We start from the raw sequence: 20,253 nt of genomic DNA, 5'->3' as shown, positions 1-20,253 counted from the left end.
ACGATTTATTTCAAGCAAATAAGTCTAACTTTAAAGATACAATGTGCTATACTAAGCCTGTCAACAAATAAATAAATAAATAAATAAATAATTTAATAAAGTTACAAATGCAAACTGTATTCTTTATTAATTTAAAAATATAATGAACTTAAAAAGGAAGAAGCTCAAGAGTCTGCATTAGATATGGATGGATGCATAGACAGAAAGACAGATGTCAAGCTGTAAATTTTCATTCTAGATTGCATTTTAATAATCTTCATGTATTTCAAATGTTTGCTCATATTTTTAATATTTCCATTAGAATTTCTCCAAATGCCCCATATGAAAAAAAAACAATTCCAAAAGAAACATGAGGACACACTATATATGAAATTTCTGGATCTATACAGCAAATAGTACTGTAGTTTCAGTAAGCCATTATGCTCGAAATGGAATTCCAGAAGCTAAAGACTCACAGCACCTGATAACTGGCAAGCTGAATGACATGTTACAAAGCAATGTAAAAATCTTTATAGTTTGGCAAACAGAAGTTCTTAACATTTTAATGACAAAGAAGGTCATCAAAAGTTTATTGTAACATATACAAGTGTCAGTTTGAAATGTGTTCTGGAAGAGAAAGGGCCAATGGTGAAAATTATTACTGGCAGATGGGACAACATCTGGCAGCATCTCTACTATGCACTGTATCTTCTGTGATTTAGAATAGCTAAAACACCTACATCATTTAAGCTTCTCTATCTCAAATTATTTTGTTTTCAAGAAAGGTTAGAATTATAATCATGGCATTTTAAAAAAACTATTACTATTGCAAGGCTTTGTAACAAAATTATTAAAAATATCCCAATGAGCTTTCCACAGTTTCTTCTTTATTATAATACTATTCTGTTCCAATATTAAACAAGGAATGTGTGTTCAATTTCACTGCAGTTACAGCATTCTATGGACTAAAAATCCTACCAAAATAATGTATAAATCAATAATAGTAGAAACATATAACCTATCCTGAGGGAAAGGGAAAAAAGGGGAGGAGAAGGGAGAGAGGAGGGGAAATGTAAGCAAGAGGCTGTCACTAGAACAAAAATGATGTAAGCTTCTAAAAATAGAACTAGAGATACAGAGGGAACAATAAAAAAGGACCATAGATTCAATTTCCCTCTAGGCATTGTAAGCTCCTTTTCTTCTCACGGGTAATATACTATATATTTAAAAATTCTTTTCTTATTTAGAGTATTTGACATTTATAGCTGCATAAATTCCATCTGATTTACTTCATTCACTGTTGATTCATGTATTAACCATATCCATACGCCATATGAACAAACAAGTGATTTCTTACATTACTTACACCTTTTTGTAAGTAACACTGACTTCCTCTTAAGAATGTTACTGAAAATTAAAATTATTATTCGATTTTAAATTAATAACTTGCAGGTTCAAAGGCTTGCTTTAGCAGAACACAGGCAGAGGAATTAAAATAGCAAAAGTATAATTATATACAAAATAAAAGCATAGGGCAGCAATGTTCCCTCTAAGTTGCATGCATACTGTTTGTGACCCTCACATGCCCAGTCATGAGACACAGTTGCCTGCTCACTGTCAAAGATGATGCATTAACACATCAGGGAGGGAGGGAGGGAGGAAAGAAGGAGGGAGGGAGCCTTTCATCCGGGAAATAGGTTGAAGCCCAAAAATAATCTCATGGACTCCAAACCAAAAGAGATTAAGACTGAGCAGCAGCAGCAAAGGAAGGGGGAAGCAAAAAAGAAAGCAAAGAAGAAAGGAAGAGGAAGAGAAAGGAAGGGGAGACTTCTCCTTCAGATCTACGTCAAAGCCCAGATATCTTCTGCCAGGCTACACAATAAAGGAATTCCCACTGAATGACATTGGGGAAGAAAAGACAAAACAAAGGAAACAAAGCAAAGGGAAAGAGAAGACAAAGCAAAGGAGAGAACAAGATACAACTTTTCAATTTTAAAAAAATAATTTGAAAACTTATAAAGTATGTTGCATGCTATTTTTCAAAAATATAGTCCTCTTGGGCCAAATTTGTCCAGACCAACTCAACCGCTGCTTAAAGATATGACTTGAGCATCTGCTTGCCTGGTTTAGAGTGAACACTGATTAACCTTTGCTTTTTATTCAGGCAAATTCATTAGAAGAAAAAAATCCTTCCATTCCCACCGTCCAGTCAGAGCTGAAGAAGTTTCTTGGATGAGAAGCAAAACATCTTTAAAGAAAAAATAAGTCAGTCCAGTTGCCTTATGAAAAAGTACCTTTGGGACAACCATGACCAGAATGACTGAGAATATCCATAGACCTTTAGCCATGCACATTGGAATGAACACCCTTCAAATGGTGTGGGAGTATTCAATGATTCAAAAATTCAGACTACAGGAACAATTTGCACTACTCGGGTGACCCTGAGGACACTGATAAATCTTCACGTGCCTCTCTAAAAGGATGCTATTAACCAGCTTTCTGCAAGGAATATAAGTCCTTCAATACCCCACCATCCAGTCAGAGCTGAAGAAGCTTCTTGGTTGAGAAGCAAAACAACTTTAAAGAAAAAAACAAGAAAGTTCAGTTGCCTTATGAAAAAGTACCTTTGGAACAACCATGACCAGAATGACTGAGAATCTTCAGAGACTAGAAGAAAAATTATTAGCATATACCAATTTCATATTTTCCCCCTAAATTTGAATGAAGACAAGTCTACATTTTCTTTTGAAACACTGCCAATCTCTCAAACCTCTGAGTAAGACTTAGCTAGTGAAAGGAACTAAATCTCCTTCTGGGTATAAATATTACTGTTATCATATTTTTTAAAAAAAATAAAAAAAATTATATGACCATCCTTCAAATATCATATAGATATGGCATATTTAAACTGTAATGGAATTATCATCTAACATATCATTTATTAACAGATTTTAAAGTATTACCAAGAATTCTACGCAAAACACAACACAAAATTTGGCTGCTTGGAAGATGGCATAAAAACTCATGTCATGTGGAAGGAGAAAATTATAACAAGCTTCCCAGTGCCTCAAAAGGTAAAATAAAACAATAAATCATGTTGCATATAAAGTTCAATACAAAAGGAACTATGACCAATAGTTTTCACTGATCTTGTTCCACAAGGGCAACCATTTTCATTAGATAGCACTTTACTGAATTCTCTACCAATGTCGATAGAATGACAAGAGTTGGGCTTTGAAAAAAAAGCACTCCAATACTTGGACAGAGCTGGAGCCTTCTGTAACAAGCTGGTTGGGTGCACAGAAATTACATTTCCATGCTTTGATAGTCTAAATTAGCATTTGCTAGATCAATTTGCAGTTCTACATCTGTGATACATTACAAGAAGCCCTTTTACGGGGCATAATTCCAAGAACTCTGATTTCAGTCCATATGACAGGGTGTTTTGTTTTTGTATGAACTATCTTTTGCCTAGCTGATTGGAAATTATTAGGTAAAATTAGTGGATATAGTTTTAAGCCAATACATGTGAACAGAGTGTTTATCATATGTAAAACAACAACAATGTGATTTCTTTTTTTTTTAGACATTCATCATGCTATCTTAGTATAGGACAATTCATCACAGAGTGTTTTGTGCATGACATAGAGAGTTTCAATTGAGCTGCTATCCATTTGTGTCATGAAAATGTTCCATGTGATGTGGAAGCAATTATTTTATTAGGACAATGCAGCACTTTGCAATCAAAGAGGAAAAGATGCGTCAAATTTTGTAAAGCTAGTCATAAAGCATGCCAGCCATTCCTGAAAGAACCTGTGTCTTTATTCCAGAAAGCCATGATTCCAGAAACAAGTGTATTTGATTTAAAGTGCTCCTCACAATTGCTACTGGACATCTCCTTACATATATAAATATGAGCTATGCAAATGTTGCATAGCTCTATTATGTTATATTAGCTCTATATATTGTATTGTATTGTATTGTATTGTATACAGTACAGTATAGTATACAATACAATACAGTATATTAACTTTAAATGAGAACAAACATGCACAGAAGCTGATTTAAAGAAGGTCTCTGTGAGAAAGACAAATTGAAGCCAGGCCATGTTTTCAAATACTATATTTTTTGGTGTATAAGACACACGTTTCCCCCGCCCCCAAATGTGTCTTATGCAGAACATGTTGCCAAAGACCCCCCACCCGCCGGCCCCCACCCTTCAGCCGCTGACTCCCAGCAATTTGACTCCTTGCAGCAAACAGCCAGGCCAAAAACTGGACATGCAGAGGTCAAAAATGGGGCACACAGAGGCAGTGATAGGTGGCCACAGTGATGGGCGGTGACGGCGATGATGGGTGGTGGCGATGCTCTGCAGCCTGGAACAACTGATAGGAAATATTCCAGGAGGCAGATCCAACTTCCAATCAGCTGCTTGTGCTAAACCAAGCTGTGCTAAATCTGACCAGGCTGTTTGCTCTAGGAAGTAAATTGCTGGGAGGCAAAGATAGATTTTTTTTCATGATTTCCTCCCCAAAACCTAGGTGCGTCTTATGGTCTGGAGCATCTTATAGTCTGAAAAATATGGTACATTTAATTCCTTAGGCAACTATCAATTTAACATAACATCAGTTCCATGTCCACATAAAGACATCATATAATCAGAATTGGTGCTCAAGTTCATAATAGAAATAATATGGAAACAAGGGCAGGATGAAACTATGGCTGGATGACATATTCACAAAACAAGGCAATGCATATGATTCATAAATGACAGAACATTGGATTTTTAGTCCTATTTCTTAGACTTAGAAATATTTTATTTCCAGTAATTACTAGGCTAGAGTAAACTAGATATATAATTCCAAACATGATTACATTCAAATTAAAATGAAGATGCTTTGGGAAATGTATGCCAGATTATGAACATTACTTTTTCACTTCTATGTATCAAATTCCCTTATTTCTTTCAGTTTTGCAAAGATTGCAAAGTCAGAAACGGAGAAATGAAAATCCTTCCTCAACTTCAAAAATACAATACATTCTAAGATAGGTCAGCATCTGTTTCTGAGAACTGGAACACAGCCCATGTGACTCATTTCTTTAAAAAAAAGGAGGGGAAAATACATGAAACTGGAGTTCAACACCTGTTCTACACAAAAGACAAAGTATTATACACCAAAATAGTGAAACATATAAAGGAATAAACCTTCATTAAAAGAATTTAGCATCAGCTGCACCACGCATGCGGGGGGGTTGTGTGTGCCCCCCCACGGCCCATTTTTGGTCCCAGACGGCTTCAGGGAGGCCCAAAATTGGGCATGGGGGTCATGCATGCATGCACTGGGGGGAGGGGGGTCATGTGAGCATTGCGTTATGGGTGTGGGCACATACATGCATGCTGGCACACACACGTGCATGCTTTTGACACACAAGGACAACAAGGTTTGCCATCACTGTATTAGGTCTTCTGCACTGAATGATTTGCCATTACTAATTACTTTTTGGCAAAACCAACGTGAATTAGTCCTACACTCTCCATATAACTTTAATCATGATATTTAGCATGCAAAAACTTCTTTAAGAAAAAGTTTTTTTTAATTAAAAATATAGGTTTTTTTAAATCTAAAACTTAATGTACGCTGGGTTTTTTTTAGAAAAATAAAGCGTATTTCACTTTAATACTTATGTCTCTGACATCAGGCATTTTGATTCAAATAGACATCAACAATTCCTAACAGGAAAACACAGCAGAATGATTTTCCTGAGTAGAACGCTGATTGGAAAAACCAGACACATTTTAAATAGTGAATTAATATATTTTCCAGAGAGTATATTCTTGAACTGTCTCAAGCTCCATATTGAGAATGGGAATTCTTTTTGCATGTTATGCACTGAGTACAACAAACATACACTCCTCTGTTTAAACAGATGAGAATGCACCTCAGGGTTCCACTGTAGAGTGCTTGGTGCTGTGTATGTATGTTCGGTTGGTTGCTTGCAGACATTTCATTATGAAACCAGGTAATATGATGTTACTTCATTTGGGCAATGAAACTTCTGCATGGAAAAAAAAAACCCTCAGACAGTCCAAGGTCTCCATATATAATGTTTTGACTAACAATCTGGACTATATAGCAATAAAGATGTTCCATTTTTTTCAATATATTTGAATCAAATGTGATTGATTTTTCTCTCTCAAGGAATGTATCAGTGACGTGCAGTCAGGTGAGGCAGGGGAGGCACAGCCTCACCACTCCCATCATGAAAAGAAAAAAAATGTAAAAGGAAAAAGGCAAGAGCTGAGGTCAGGCTGAGCTAGCTGCCTCACCGTGGATGACTCTGCTTAACTGTTTTAAAGAGTCTCTAAAAAAGCGCCCTCTACTATGAAAACAGTGTGCCTCATCTAGTCTGAATGAGAACTGTGTGCCTCATCTAGTCTGACTTTAGGCGTTTTATGATTACTCGAGCAGAATTAAGCAAGGGTTAAAAGCCTAAAAATTCATGATGTAGGTCAGTGTTTCTCAACCTTGGCAACTTGAAGATGTCCGGACTTCAACTCCCAGAATTCCCCAGCCAGCGAATTCTGGGAGTTGAAGTCCGGACATCTTCAAGTTGCCAAGGTTGAGAAACACTGATGTAGGTGAAGCACGGCGTTCTCCTGCCTCATAGTAGAGGGTACTCATTTGGGAGAGGACCCGAGGCAAGAGCAGAGTTGAAATGCTCTCTGAAACAGCTGGAAAAGGTACGTGTGGGTCGGAGGGAGGGGGAGGAATTCAAACTTCATCCTCAAGTGTAGATCCCTCCCCAAGTGTAGTTTGATTGCAGGCAGAGCCACATTGCCTTTTCAAACCTGTAATCAGTGAAGCTGGGCTGGATCCTTCCGGGGCTGGGAGAAAGTATGTGTGCTCCACCAGTATGGCTCTTTGACTGGCTTCCTGCCTCCTCCTGTGGTCTCCTCGCTAGTGCTCTCCCTCCCATCCAACTTTGTGTGTGTGTGTGTGTGTGTGTGTGTGTTTGTGTGTGTGTGTTTGAGAGAGAGTGAGAGAGAGAGAAAAGGGGGTAGGAGAGATAATCCAATCCAACTTGTGTGTGTGTGTGTGTGTGTGTGTGTGTTTGAGAGAGGGGGAGGGAGGGGGAGAGGGAGGGAGGAGGGGAAGGGAGAAGAAAAAGAAAAAGAAAGAAGGAAACTTATTTCGCAAAGGAGAAAAACAAATGCTTTCGCTTTAAATCGGAACTGAGCATGCCTGGCTGTGGAATTCTGGGAGTTAAAGTCCACAAGTCTAAAAAAATTTGAAACCCATCACTGTGTCAGTGCCTCACCAGCCATAAACCTCACCACACGTCACTGGAATGTATATATGCATTAAGAATGTAGAGAGTTTTTTTAATGAGGCAATGAACTAAAATATATTTGAGTAACATTAGTCACATATTAAAATGGATGAAATCACGATACCTCCAATAATAAAAAGGGGGCATGCAATTGCTCTTTCATGACTAATTTAAGTGTGATACAGATTGGTCTCTTCTGTTCTAGTAAAAAATATCCAACTTCTTTAAAATGATTTCATGATACTTGTTTCTTTCAGAAATAAACTGCTAAAAGGAAACAGAATTGCTTATTAACTTGTCAATGAAATGCCTATTCTTAAACTGCTTTTTAAAAAATATCTGATATGTTGCTTTAGAATCAGTAATCTGGCATTCAACTAGAAAAGCAGCTTCCTGTAAACAGATGACAACATCAGTTAACACCATGACAGACAGGACTATCAGCTCTCCACATATGATGTTAAACCAGCAAGCATGTTTAAAAAAAAATGGAAGGGATCTGCCCACTATGCTCAATCAATAGAAAATACTCAACCACATAATTTTGCAGCATTCCCATGTAATGTTTTGTAATATATAAGTCAAAACAAACACTTTTTTCCTTATAAGCACTTAGGTAACAACAACTGAAATTTTTAGAGATGGCATACTAAAGTAAATAACCATTTTTATGCTGCTTGGGAAATTTCTTGATAACAGTTATGTCTTTCTTTTGTAAACAAATGTGAATGTCATTTTAATGCAACATTATCACAAACCACAAATAAAAGCCTGAATTGGTATACAACCGAAGTCCTTTTAATTACATGTTGAGCTCAGGTGAGATGAGCAAGAACATGAGATGACCCAAAAAGATTTTGGAAGCAAAACAAAAAGAACATTATTTTTTTCCTTTCTCATGTTTTTTTTCAAAAATAGATGGTGAGTTAAAAACAGCTATTTTTTTTAACAATAAAGCTGAGAATAGGTCAACTGAAATGAAGAAAATTGAAATAAATTACCCATGAAACAGCAATAGCTAAGTTATCATAAGAGCATACATTCAACAGCATTATTCAATATTATAAGAAATTACTTTTCTTAAAAATGATTATATAACATGCCTTAAAACTGCCAGTAATGCACTGTGCCATTTCTCCACATGTTCATAATTATATACATCTTTATCACAACCTAAGTTTGCTTCATGTTTGCTTTCTTACTCTCTTTTTCTTCCCTCCTCCTCCTCCTCTTTTTGTAAACAAAATACTGTAGCCATTTGTAACTTTTCTGCTAGGAATAATTTCTATTTACTTTCACAATCATTCTCATACAAGCCTGCAATGCTATTAAAATTATATGTATTTGGGTAAGTTAACCAATAAAGGAAACCTAACGTAAATCTAATTTATAAGTACTAATACAAACAGGAGAAAAAGAACAACCAACAGCAAAAAGCTATTTCTGCATAAAAGGCTATTGAGAAAACACATTCAAAATATCAAATGCATTCAAGGAACAAAATATATCTTAATATATTAAAACATTTTTAAAACATCTCATCTTCTACTGTTTTTAAAATAAATGATCATTAAGAAACTAACAGTTGTAGTTTGGATGGATGAATGCATGGACGGATATGATTCTAAAGTAATAATTTATTTGAAATTAGCTTAGTGTGTTATACATATCTGATTTAATATATTAATTGGTACATAAAGATATTAGTATGTGATATATATATATATATCAGCTATATAGTCTAAAGAAGCTTTATCTAACCTAGAAGGTTTAATAGAGTTTCGTACTGCTAGTCACTGGGAATTTGGTTAACATCAATTCCAACGTATCTGGAAGAAATGAGTTTTTATTCATTTGCTTAATAGTATTTATATTCCACTCCAATGTGCAAGAACTCTGGGAAGCCTGAGAAAAAAATATATTTATATCCTTTCAGTTCCTTTGATCCTTGAACAAAGTTGAAATTTAAGGACTTAAATTTAAGAAAGCAGTTTTAAAGGGAACAAGATAATTTTCAAAACTGTTTTTGCATGTATGATAGAGGTGCCTTTATTAGAATACGTATGCTATCTAATAAAGGAAGGATGCTTCTGGGATAAACTCTAAAATTCTGGAATTCTCTTGCAATGGTTGAACAATCCTTATGTTTCTTAGTTTATGTGTACTTCGAAATCTTCTCCCTTTTAGAAGCTGGAATACTGCAAAGCAAAGAACCAATAACCAGCAACACCCCACTTCTGAAAATTCTTCTAGGCTTTAAAGTAGCCCTATGGCTTCTCTTTAGAAAAGGATTGACGGGTTAAACAGCACTTTGTTTGAAAATATCTTTTTTGTAAACAAGCAAGGTGTATCAGCAGAGCACTCAGGACATATTCTCCAAATGCAACAAGTGCCCAACAACCCAAAATGATGGAGGGCATATATTAGAAGAAATGAGGAGTATAAATATAATCATATACAAGTAAAAAAGGAATGATCAGCTACTGCTAAAAGACTGAAATATAATATACAAATAACTGAATAAATGTGCATCACCTTCAATATATCTTTTAATGATCAATGATCATTAAAATAAGGTACATTTATGAAGAAATATTCTATGCATTATAGGGATAAAAATGCACATTAAAAATACCTCCCCCTTATGAAATGTTATTTTTGAAACATGAACAATCAGCAAACTTCTAATATCTGCAAAAAAAGACTAAAAGTAAGTGCTTTCTTATTCTATAAATCAATCCCTAGAACAACTTGAGAATTCATCTCAGTCCAAGAAAGGGGATGGGTGGTTTGGAAGAGAAGGCAGTTTCAATTTCTCATCTGTTTTTAAGTAAGTTTTAACATTTTTAAAAATTGTTTTTATAAAAATTTGTCTAATTTCATTCCTGATCAATCTGAGCAATTTTAAAACTAGCTTTTGGGTCTCTGAGTTAAGCTGATGGAAGGTAAACAATCTTGAAAATTCATTACAATTTGATTTGTCAGAAGTTATTGTTTTTCTATGATGCTGAAAGACATTACAAACTAGGACAAAAAGAAATACACTATTAAATTGAAATTATAGCTCATTGGACACAAAAAAATGACTTACCAGGCTCAGCATGAATTTTCTTCATGGTAGCTAAACTTCCACAAAATATTTTTAAACACATTTCAATGTAAAAGCTCTCATTGTCCAAAAGTACTAAATTGCCGCAATGTTGATCTTTAGACTTTATAGAGCATTCGAATGAATCTGAGAGACCTAAGCTGCTTTGAAAGATTAACTAACATTTTATGATTCTAATTTTATGTAATTTTATATATCTCTTCATTTGTTCCAACAGAAAATCAAACACAGTGAGCGATGAATACAGGTCGGTAAATAATTAACAGTAGAGGAAATACACTCACGGAAAGGTAGCTACTAACATCCACATTATCTGTAATGGTCTGACGTTCTCCTCTCTGATTAATCTTCCGAAACCTCCGGCGAGATTGTCGAAGAGGCACTTCCCTCTGCAAGATATTGTCTTCATTCTCTTTTGAATTATCTACCTGGAACACATGTTCAGGATCCTGATTAAACATCCAGTTCTTCCATATCACTGAAAGTCTATGTAAGTTTAAAAAATTCATCAAGGCAGGCTCAGCATGAGTTAATACTGTGACTGTGTCATGAGAAATCCACACAAGTTCCTAAAACTAAAGCAACACTTCTTCAATTACTCATTACAATGAGCTGAGAGGCCACAATTTCCTTCCGGGAAGCAGTGTTGTTTAAAAAGAAAAGAAAAACCTAAGTAACACTACGTATCTATAAAAACCGTTCACTGTATTTGAACAGTTCTATATACTTAAAATGGCTACCTGGACAAAAATAAACTGTACTATTATGGCAGTTATTACAGTTTGCTACTAAGTTCTATTTGTAAACCACATGTTGAAGTAGAAAATTATCAGATTCACTTCATATAAAGCTAGAATACTGCCTCTAGTTTGTTTCATGAAATACAAATCATAAAAGGTTTGAACTTAATTTGAGCAATGTTGATAACTTGTTCTTTTTCATGTTCATTTATGCTATAAAAAGAAAGTCTACATTCACATTTCCTTTGGAACTCTCAGCCGGAAAGAGCGGAGACAAACACATATATACAAAAGGAGACATGAGATAATTCAAGTATGTGTAAGAAATATGCAGCAAAATATATATACATATATATTTCAAAACAAGCTTTCCTTAATTTTTTGTAATGTGAAGATTTTAAAGGCCAAAAGTAAATATATTTGTATAATTATTTTCAAAATAGGGAAAATTCCTTTCATTGCCAAGTCTTTCACCCAGGAATTTAATAAGAGTTCTATGTTTTGTTGCAATTACTATATGATTAAATTTTTGAAACCATTATTAGATAGCCACAAAGTTAGCATATGCAGAAACGACTGATTTCAAATAGTGAATTAAACAGACATCTAAATGACTTCCACTAAGTTAATGAATCTTAAAAATGCAAATCTTTGAAAAAGACTGAATAATACATAATAGTTATTTCAGGAATGATCCATTTATGACAACAGCAATGTATTTTATCCATTTATCAGAGAATATACACGGACACTAAAATATCCAAGTGCTTTCTCCAGAAGTTTATAAATATAATAATTTTGTATTTAAGTACAATGACAATAAAGATTATACTTATAAATTATATATGTATGTTATGTAAATTATTTAAGCAAATCATATTCTTACTTCTTTTATTAAAAAATAAAGCATACTTTTAATCCATCAAATTACTCATGATTTTATTTAGTTCTAAATACCATTGCAGATGTACCTATAGTTATCTTCAGGCTAGTTCTCATGCTACATAATATGCTGTCATAATGTCATGCAAGAGGCTATCCTGGTTGCTACAACAGAGCCCAGAATTCAAAAGAAAATATAACATACAAATATGGTTGCAACATACAAGCTGTATGTGTACAGCTTGCTGTACTTGAAACATCATACATATTACAAAACCTTTGAGAAGGGGTAGCTAGGCAATTATCAGACATATTATCAGAACTATAATTCTGTTTCAAAAGTTTCCAAAGAAGATTGAACTACATGAGTCAGGAAATTGCTTCTAACTCTGATTCTACGCTTCGTGAACACTGAAAATATAGTAATTTCCAATTAATAATACCTTGCCTTGCAGGGAAACCCCCAATGTAAAGAAAAACCCATGAAATAACCCATAGGAAATATTGCACAATTATTTTGTGTTTTTAAAATTAATGTATTAAAGATTTTAAAAATAATAAATAAAACAAAATAAGACAAGAGAAAAAATAGAAAGTGCAGAAAAATAGTAAACATGTACACAAAAATATATTTAGGTTATTCCCTGAGATCTTCTCAGCAAGAGACTTAACCGCTCCTCCTCCTCCTTGACATTCATAGAACATTTCTTCTGAGATCAATGCTTTTTTGATTGGTAGATCCAAAAATCATTAATTGTGTTCTATCCATTTTCAATAAAAAGTCCATAAAGTGTTATCAATATTTTAAAAATGTGCTTATTACCTTATCCCTAATTAAACAAGTCAATTTTGTATTCCTTTCTCTTCTGTAGTACTATTCTGCGATTATTAATTGTTAATTTGATATTGAAATACTGTTATACCTGATCGCTATCTATATTTTCTTCCTCCCATCTTAAAAAAAAAATTCTATGGCTTCAAAGCCTAACTCCTTACAATAATCTCAAGGTTGCTCTGTAGATACTCCGGGTTTCAAACAAGACTCTTTCTCAATTTCCAAATTTCCACCTTGACTATTTTTCACCGGTCTACCCAGTTGTTCTGCAGATCCTTCGGCTTTTTTTTAGTTCCTCTTTGATCTCTTATTTTAGATCTCTTTTAAAGATGCATTCACAAAGGCAGTTATTGATTCTGTTATTGCAGCTATAACAATTTTACCAAATTCTTCAAAGACCAAAGAACATTTGGAAGACCTGCCCTAATTGATCCGGCAGTTAAAAGTGGTAGAGGATCGGGATTTGTACCTTCAGACTTGCCAGATTCTGTTAATGTAGCCTTGTAATAAAATAGAATTAGCTCATCTAATCAAGTCTGGTTTACCTGGGAGGGATGGTAGCTCTTTTTTAATATTTCAACTGTTATAGTGTTTTGTATGATTTTAAAAATCTCTAGTCAAAATCAAAGGCAAGCTTTTTTCTTCCTTTTTTGCCTGCACTTTAGTCCCTCTCTAGTCTCCAACTTAAATCATAAGATTGTCATGACTTACAGTACACAAAATACTTCTGGTTCCCATGAAAAGCTATTTATTATATGTGTGTGTGTGTGTGTGTGTGTGTGTGTGTGTGTGTGTGTGTGTGCGAGCGCGCATCTATCTATATCTATATCTATCTATATATCTCCAAATATTATTAAGTTTCACAGAGAAATGTCAGTGTTCACGTGACCACCATCAGGATAGCACTAAACAAAATGGTGTACATGGCAGGGTTGCAAGGAGAAAACCACTAGTTTCCAAAAACAACATCGATGCCACATGAGAATGACTACATGGCTAAGCAGAAGGATACTGGAACAATGTTCTGTGGACAGATGAGATAAAAATGGTACTTTTTGACATAAATGAAAAGTAGTATGAAAGACAAGTGCTATATTCCAATATAAGAGCCTTATGCCTTCTATAAAACCTGGCAGCGGCAGTATCATGGTTTGGGCCTGCATTGTTGTCTCTGGACCAGGAGGACTTACCATCATTGATGTAACTATGAATTTGGAATTGTACCAGCAAATTCTACAGGAAAAAGTCAGGTCACCTGTCTGTGTGAACTAAAGACCCTGTGAACTGAAAGTCAAGGGAAAGTGGGTCATCCAGCAAGACGATGATCCAAAGCCTACAAATCATACAACCAATGAATGGCTGAAGCAGGAGAAAGTTAATGTTTTGAAATGGCCATATCAAAGCCCTGATCTTAATCCTACAGAAATATTGTGAATGGACCTGAAATGGACAATTTATGAGAGGAAGTCCATCAATATCCATAAATTGAAGCTGTTCTGTAAGGTGGAATGGAGTAAAACTCTTCCAAGCTGATGTGTAGGACTGATCAACAATAACGAGAAAAGTTTAATAGCAATTATTGCTGCCAAATGGGGGCAGTTAGTTTACCAGTTAGTAAAAGTAAAGGTTCACATTCTTTTGTCATACACAAATATATAACTTTGGATCATTTTACTCAATAAATGAACACATATGTTTTTGACTTACTAAATTGGGCTCTTTTTATATGTAATATAATATTTTGTGTGTGTGTGTGTGTGTGTGTGTGTGTGTGTGTGTTTGTATATTTTCACGGGTGTAGGTATGCTGGTCATGTTGTATTCGGGTCTTTTCCCGTGTAAGATTGAGATTGTCTTGGCAACATTTCGGTGAGGTCTCACTCGCCATCTTCAGGCTGGTGTTTTGGGCTTAAAGTGTGGTCGGAGCTGCCATCTTTCAGTAAATCTTGGTGGGGGGGGTGGAGTGCTGGCTTTGTTTCAGTAAGTGGATTGATTGGATGTGTGGCTGTATCATGATTGGTAGATTGGTGCTGATTGGTGCTGGCTGTGTGTCCGTTGTTGTTTTGTGTTGTAACAGCCTGGGTGGTGGGTGGGACTCATTTGTTGACTAGGGCTGGTTTCCAGATGTCTGGTAGGCGGCAGGTATTGTCACGTTTATTCATGTTGTGGAGGTGTTTCTCTATTTCGATAGCTTCCATAACTATTTTCTTGTTGAAGTGTTCTGTTTTGGAGATTAACCTGATTCCTTCAAAATTAATTTCATGTTCTACAGCTTTAAGGTGCTGGAAAAGGGAGGAAGTTTTTTTCTTTTTTTCTTACTGCGTTCTTGTGTTCTGCGATGCATGCATTTATTCTCCTGTTCCTTTGCCTATGTATGTTGCAGGGTAGATTTTGCATTGTATTTCGTAGACTCCTTAGTTTTCTAGCTGGATTTTGTCTTTGGGGTTTCTTAAGATGTTGGCTATTTTTGGTTCAGTGTTGAAGGCTGTCTTGATATTATGTTTGTGGAGAATTTTGCTGATTTTATCTGTGATGCCTTTGATGTAAGGGAGGAGGGCAATGCCGTTGTCCTGTTCTGTGTCTCGGTTTTTGGGGGGAGTCACCCTTTGAATTAGGTTGGTAATTGTTTTTCTTTGGAATCCGTTGGAGATTAATACGTTTGTGAGAGTGTGTAATTCAGTTTTCAGGTGGTCTTTGTTGGATAGGCATTTGTATACGTTTGCGAGACGGGAGAGAGAGAACATACTTCATCCATAATGGACAAAGATACAAACAGATAGAAGGAGCACCCATGGGATCACTCCTCTCACCCGTCATCGCAAACCTATACATGGAACATTTTGAAACCAATGCCTTAGATAAATCTGAACACAAACCCAAACTCTGGCTTAGATATGTAGATGAGACTTTCGTAATTTGGCTACACAGGAAAGAAAAACTGGACAACTTCCTCACACCTCTCAAAATCCTACACTCCAAAATACAATTCACTATGGAAATAGAAGCAAACAACCAACTTCCCTTTCTGGACATCCTAATCTACAAAAAACCCAATGGCTCCCTAGGACACACCATTTACCAGGGGGAAAAAAACATAGCAACCACTACTTAAATGCACAATCCCATCACCACCCTGCACAGATCAACTCTGTAGCCAAGATCCTCATCTCCAGAACCAAATGCCTAACCGACAAAGACCATGCTAATACCAATGTCATTCAGGTACAACATCATCATCATTTGCTATAATAATATATAAAATCTTTTTCACAAGATCACTGTATTGCTTAATATTATTCAAGTTCACTTCTAGTAGTCAGTCTGATGAGAATTATTTGTCTAAAACTACAAAATATTAAAAATATCTTCAGGATGATATATATGAGTGTGAAAAATTAGGGCTCTAAGAATCTTCATGAATTATACACTATTATTTTGTGCACTTCATTGTTTTCAGGTTCTTATGTGACTACATCATAGCAAAATTCCAGATAGAGGCTATGTAATCTGAAAGCAAAATATTAAGCATGGCTGTTACCAGAAAAGCAAACACAATGGATTGTTATCAAGAACTATAGAAGTACGTCAACCTGCTTCCTTCAGATATTGTCAGAACTATTAAACTACAAGCCTTAAAAAAAAGTTTACAAATCTTGTAATAGTATATTTGCCTTAAATTCTATAAAATAATGTTTTCTAGGTACTGCATATAGTAGAATATGCTATGCAAAACAACTAACAACTGATTTCAAATGACATTCTTTTTAAAAATCAATGTAATGTTAAAGTTAGTTTTTTTAAGATGTAAAATTTCAAATTAATAGCAATAGCACTTAGACTTACCGTATTTTTCAGAGTATAATACACACCTTTTTCCCTCAAAAAGAGGCTGAAAATCTGGGGGCGTCTTATACACTGAATACAGCATTTTTTGCCTCCAGAAACCCTGCCGCCTTCACCAAAATGGCCGTGCATAGCCTTATGAAGTCTTCCAGAGAGCTCCTGCGGGCTGGGGAGGGCAGAAATGAGCAATAAACAGGCGGTTGTTTGCTTGATTTTGCCCCCGAAGCTCCCAGGAACACTCTATAAGCTTCCTAAAGGCTATTCATGCCCCTTTTTGGCAAAAACGGACCCATTTTTGTGAAAAACGGGGCATTTTTGCTCGTCTTTCCCCCCCCTCCGGAGCACTCAACCTCCTGCGGGTTATTCATGCCCTTTTTTTTTTTTTTTTTTTAATGGGCCTGTTTTCACGAAAAACAGCCCGTTTTGGGGAGGTTTGAAGAATGTAAAACCTTTTTTTCTTAATTTGCCTCTTCAAAACCTTGGTGTGTCTTATACTCCGGTGCATCTTATACTCCAAAAAATAGGGTATATACTGCTTTGCAGTGCTTTACAACCCTCTCTAAGTGGTTTACAGTCAGAATATTGCCCCCAACAATCTGGGTTCTCATTTTACCGACCTCAAAAGAACGGAAGGCTGAGTCAATCCTGAGCCGGTAGCCAGTGGTTAACAGAAGTAGCTAACAGAACTGCATCCTAACCACTACATCACCACAGCTCAAAAACTTAGATTAAGTTATAGAATACTTTCTACCTTTCCACTATAATTCCAGTGTATGCAAACATTACTTTTCTTACACTCATTTCTTAAAAGGGAGGGAGGGAAGTTATTAAATTTATTTGCCACCCATTTTGCTGCAATACAACTATGTGTGTCTAACAACATCAAAATGAAACTATGTATGTATGTATGTATAAATGTATGTTTATACATACATAAGTATACACACATACATACATATACATATACATATACATATACACGTATACGCCACATAGAAAGCAAGATATGCTTAGAACACTGATAATATATGTATGGCATAGGTATTCCTTTAAAAACATTCAGAGCTCATGCAAGAAATTAATAGAAAATAGAAGAAATCAGTGAAAAGCACAGATTCATGAGATAATTTTCTGTAGCCATAGCCCCAAGAAGGTAAAATAAATAATTCCTTCTTTCTCAAGCAATTTTTTTCAAAGAATGGTCCTTACCACGATCATTTCTGAAGGTTCCAACACAATGCATTCACAACCTCGTTTTCCTCCAGATTGCTTGCCAAAGCTGTGAAGAAAAATGGGAAAGTGTAAACTCCACATTACATAGTAAGTAGGCAGGACAGAAACAAAATGTAGTAATAGTAAAATATTGTGCAAAACAAAAAGGTATCTTGCATTATATTCCATATCACTATTTTAAGGAGCAACAAAACTTTTTAATATTTTTCATACAATTCATTAAAACATCAATTTAGAAAAGCATCCAGAAACATTATGCAAAATGGGGCTATATACTATAAAAGTTACAAAAAATGAAAGCAAAATAAAGAGAGATAATCGTATTAATGACAGGCAGTTTGATGTATAGTTAAAGCATTAGGCTAGAAACTGGGAGACCGTGAGTTCTAGTCCATCTTACCAGTGGTGGGATTCAAAAAAATTTTTACTACCAGTTCTGTGGGTGTGGCTTGGTGAGCGTGGTGTGACTCGGTGAGCATGGGTTGGTGGGCGTGGCAGGGGAAGGATACTGTAAATTCTCCATTCCCTCCCCACTCCAGGGGAAGGTTACTGCAAAATCCCCATTCCCTCCCAATCAGCTGGGACTCAGGAGGCAGAGACTAGATGGGAGCGGGGCAAGTCAGAGGTGATATTTACTGGTTCTCCGAACTCAGAATTTTCACTATCGGTTTTCCATAACTGATCAGAACTGCTGAATATCACCTCTGCATCTTACATACAAAGCCAGCTAGTGACCTTGAGAAAGTCTTAGCTCTAGGAAGGAGACAATGACAAACCACTTCCAAAATCTTGCCAAGATTGCAGGGACTTAGCCAGGAAGTCACCAAGAGTCAAAGGTACACATAAAAAGTAATATTAAAATGTATCAGCAAAACCAACAGAAAGTCTCATGTTGTCTTATACTACAGTATGATATCAGTTTCTATAGCTGCATTAGATGACTGTAATATTAGTTTGAGATAAAGATATAGAAAGCTTCCTTGTAGAATAGAATGTATAATGAGGTAAGAGGGAAATAAAGCAAACACAAAAGAGCAAATTAAGTTCCCTCCTTTTCCCCATAATATCTGGGTACGTTCCCAGAAAAATAGCTTCAGTGGTTGGAAGAACCTTTGGGAAAATTTTAGTGAATGGATGGGGTACAAGGAAAAGGAAAACTCCAGTCGGATGTGCAGAATGCCAAGTGCAAAGAATCAGGAGGATATGTTAAGTTCTAGTTAAGATTTATTGCTCAAGCCTCTAGTCAACTAACCTTCAGCACCAAATTGGTGCTGGTCCCTAGGCTCTGCCTCTTCTTCTACAGCAGAATTTCAGTGGTAAAGCATGAGATTTAAACTATAGGAAGATAAACTTTTCTCTAATTCCAGGAGAGGGAGAGGGAGTTGTTGGTGCAGATTGATATAATATATATTTTGATATATTATATCAATTAATATAAATGAATTCTATTGACTGCTCAAATTATATTATTTATTTCATCAAGGAAAGAGAAGAAACAACTTTGAATACTAAGGAACAATGTGAAATATGAAAAAGTCTAAAGGCAAATTATTATGCATAAATCACACATGGACAGAAAATATTTTACCATTTATTGTAGTAACTGAATAAGTATAATAGCAAGAATAATACGTAATTTTTCTTAAAAGGTTCTAGTTTTTAGAGAAAAAATCATCTTGTATTATAATATTTAAATATTGTTCATTATTTTTAATGAAAAATAAAAAAGGAAAAGGTGGAATCTACCATCCATTCAACAGGGCCTGTTAAAATCAAAAAAAGTGGGGAGGAGTTGCTAAAATTGCTATTAGAGGTATAGATACACAGTATTTTAAGAAATAGATTTGATGAAACCAATCCAAAAACGTTTTGGAAAATTATTTATCATGATGATTGTGAGGAGTATAAAACAAGAAATTGTCATAACCAGAAAGGATAAATTTCCATTTTATCAGATATCACATACAGTAGAATATGTAACTTTAAGTTTATTAACTGTCTTGAACTTGCATATACTACTAAATTTCTGTGAAGTTCCCAGAAGATGACCTAATTAATTTACGAGCCTCGAGACAAAGTTCAAAAGAAATCCATTCATTTATTAGGATCAACATTCTGGCATGTACTCCTCCGGAGCCAAACTGGCTTCTTCTTAATTGCATTTGAACTTTACCCCTCTCTTTCCTTCCTTCTGTCATGCGTCATAGATCATATTCACAACAAGGTTGTAGAAATATGAGATCCAACTCTGGCCGAAGGTATGCATGGAATCCTCCCTCGAATGCCAACCTAATAATAGTC

At 35.3% G+C, this 20,253-nt stretch overlaps 1 protein-coding gene across 5 annotated transcripts in view; it reads right to left on the bottom strand.

The window, feature by feature from the left end:
* Positions 1–20,253, bottom strand: part of RAPGEF6 (Rap guanine nucleotide exchange factor 6) — a 148,578-nt gene that overhangs the window by 80,314 nt on the left and 48,011 nt on the right. For 4 of the 5 annotated variants that reach the window (XM_032212374.1, XM_032212377.1, XM_032212375.1 and 1 more), the window contains exons 5-6: positions 17,929–17,998; positions 10,705–10,848 (exon numbers count right to left, since the gene is read on the bottom strand). In XM_032212374.1, coding sequence (XP_032068265.1) covers positions 10,705–10,848; positions 17,929–17,998 — 214 coding nt within the window. The remainder of the gene's footprint in view (positions 1–10,704; positions 10,849–17,928; positions 17,999–20,253) is intronic. The other variant, XM_032212376.1, reaches the window with a different exon arrangement.

Source organism: Thamnophis elegans, chromosome 2 (assembly GCF_009769535.1).
Source record: "Thamnophis elegans isolate rThaEle1 chromosome 2, rThaEle1.pri, whole genome shotgun sequence".
In the NCBI taxonomy this organism is placed as follows: domain Eukaryota; kingdom Metazoa; phylum Chordata; class Lepidosauria; order Squamata; family Colubridae; genus Thamnophis; species Thamnophis elegans.
Note: the sequence above shows the minus strand (reverse complement) of the source record. Positions and strands in the feature narration are given on the sequence as shown.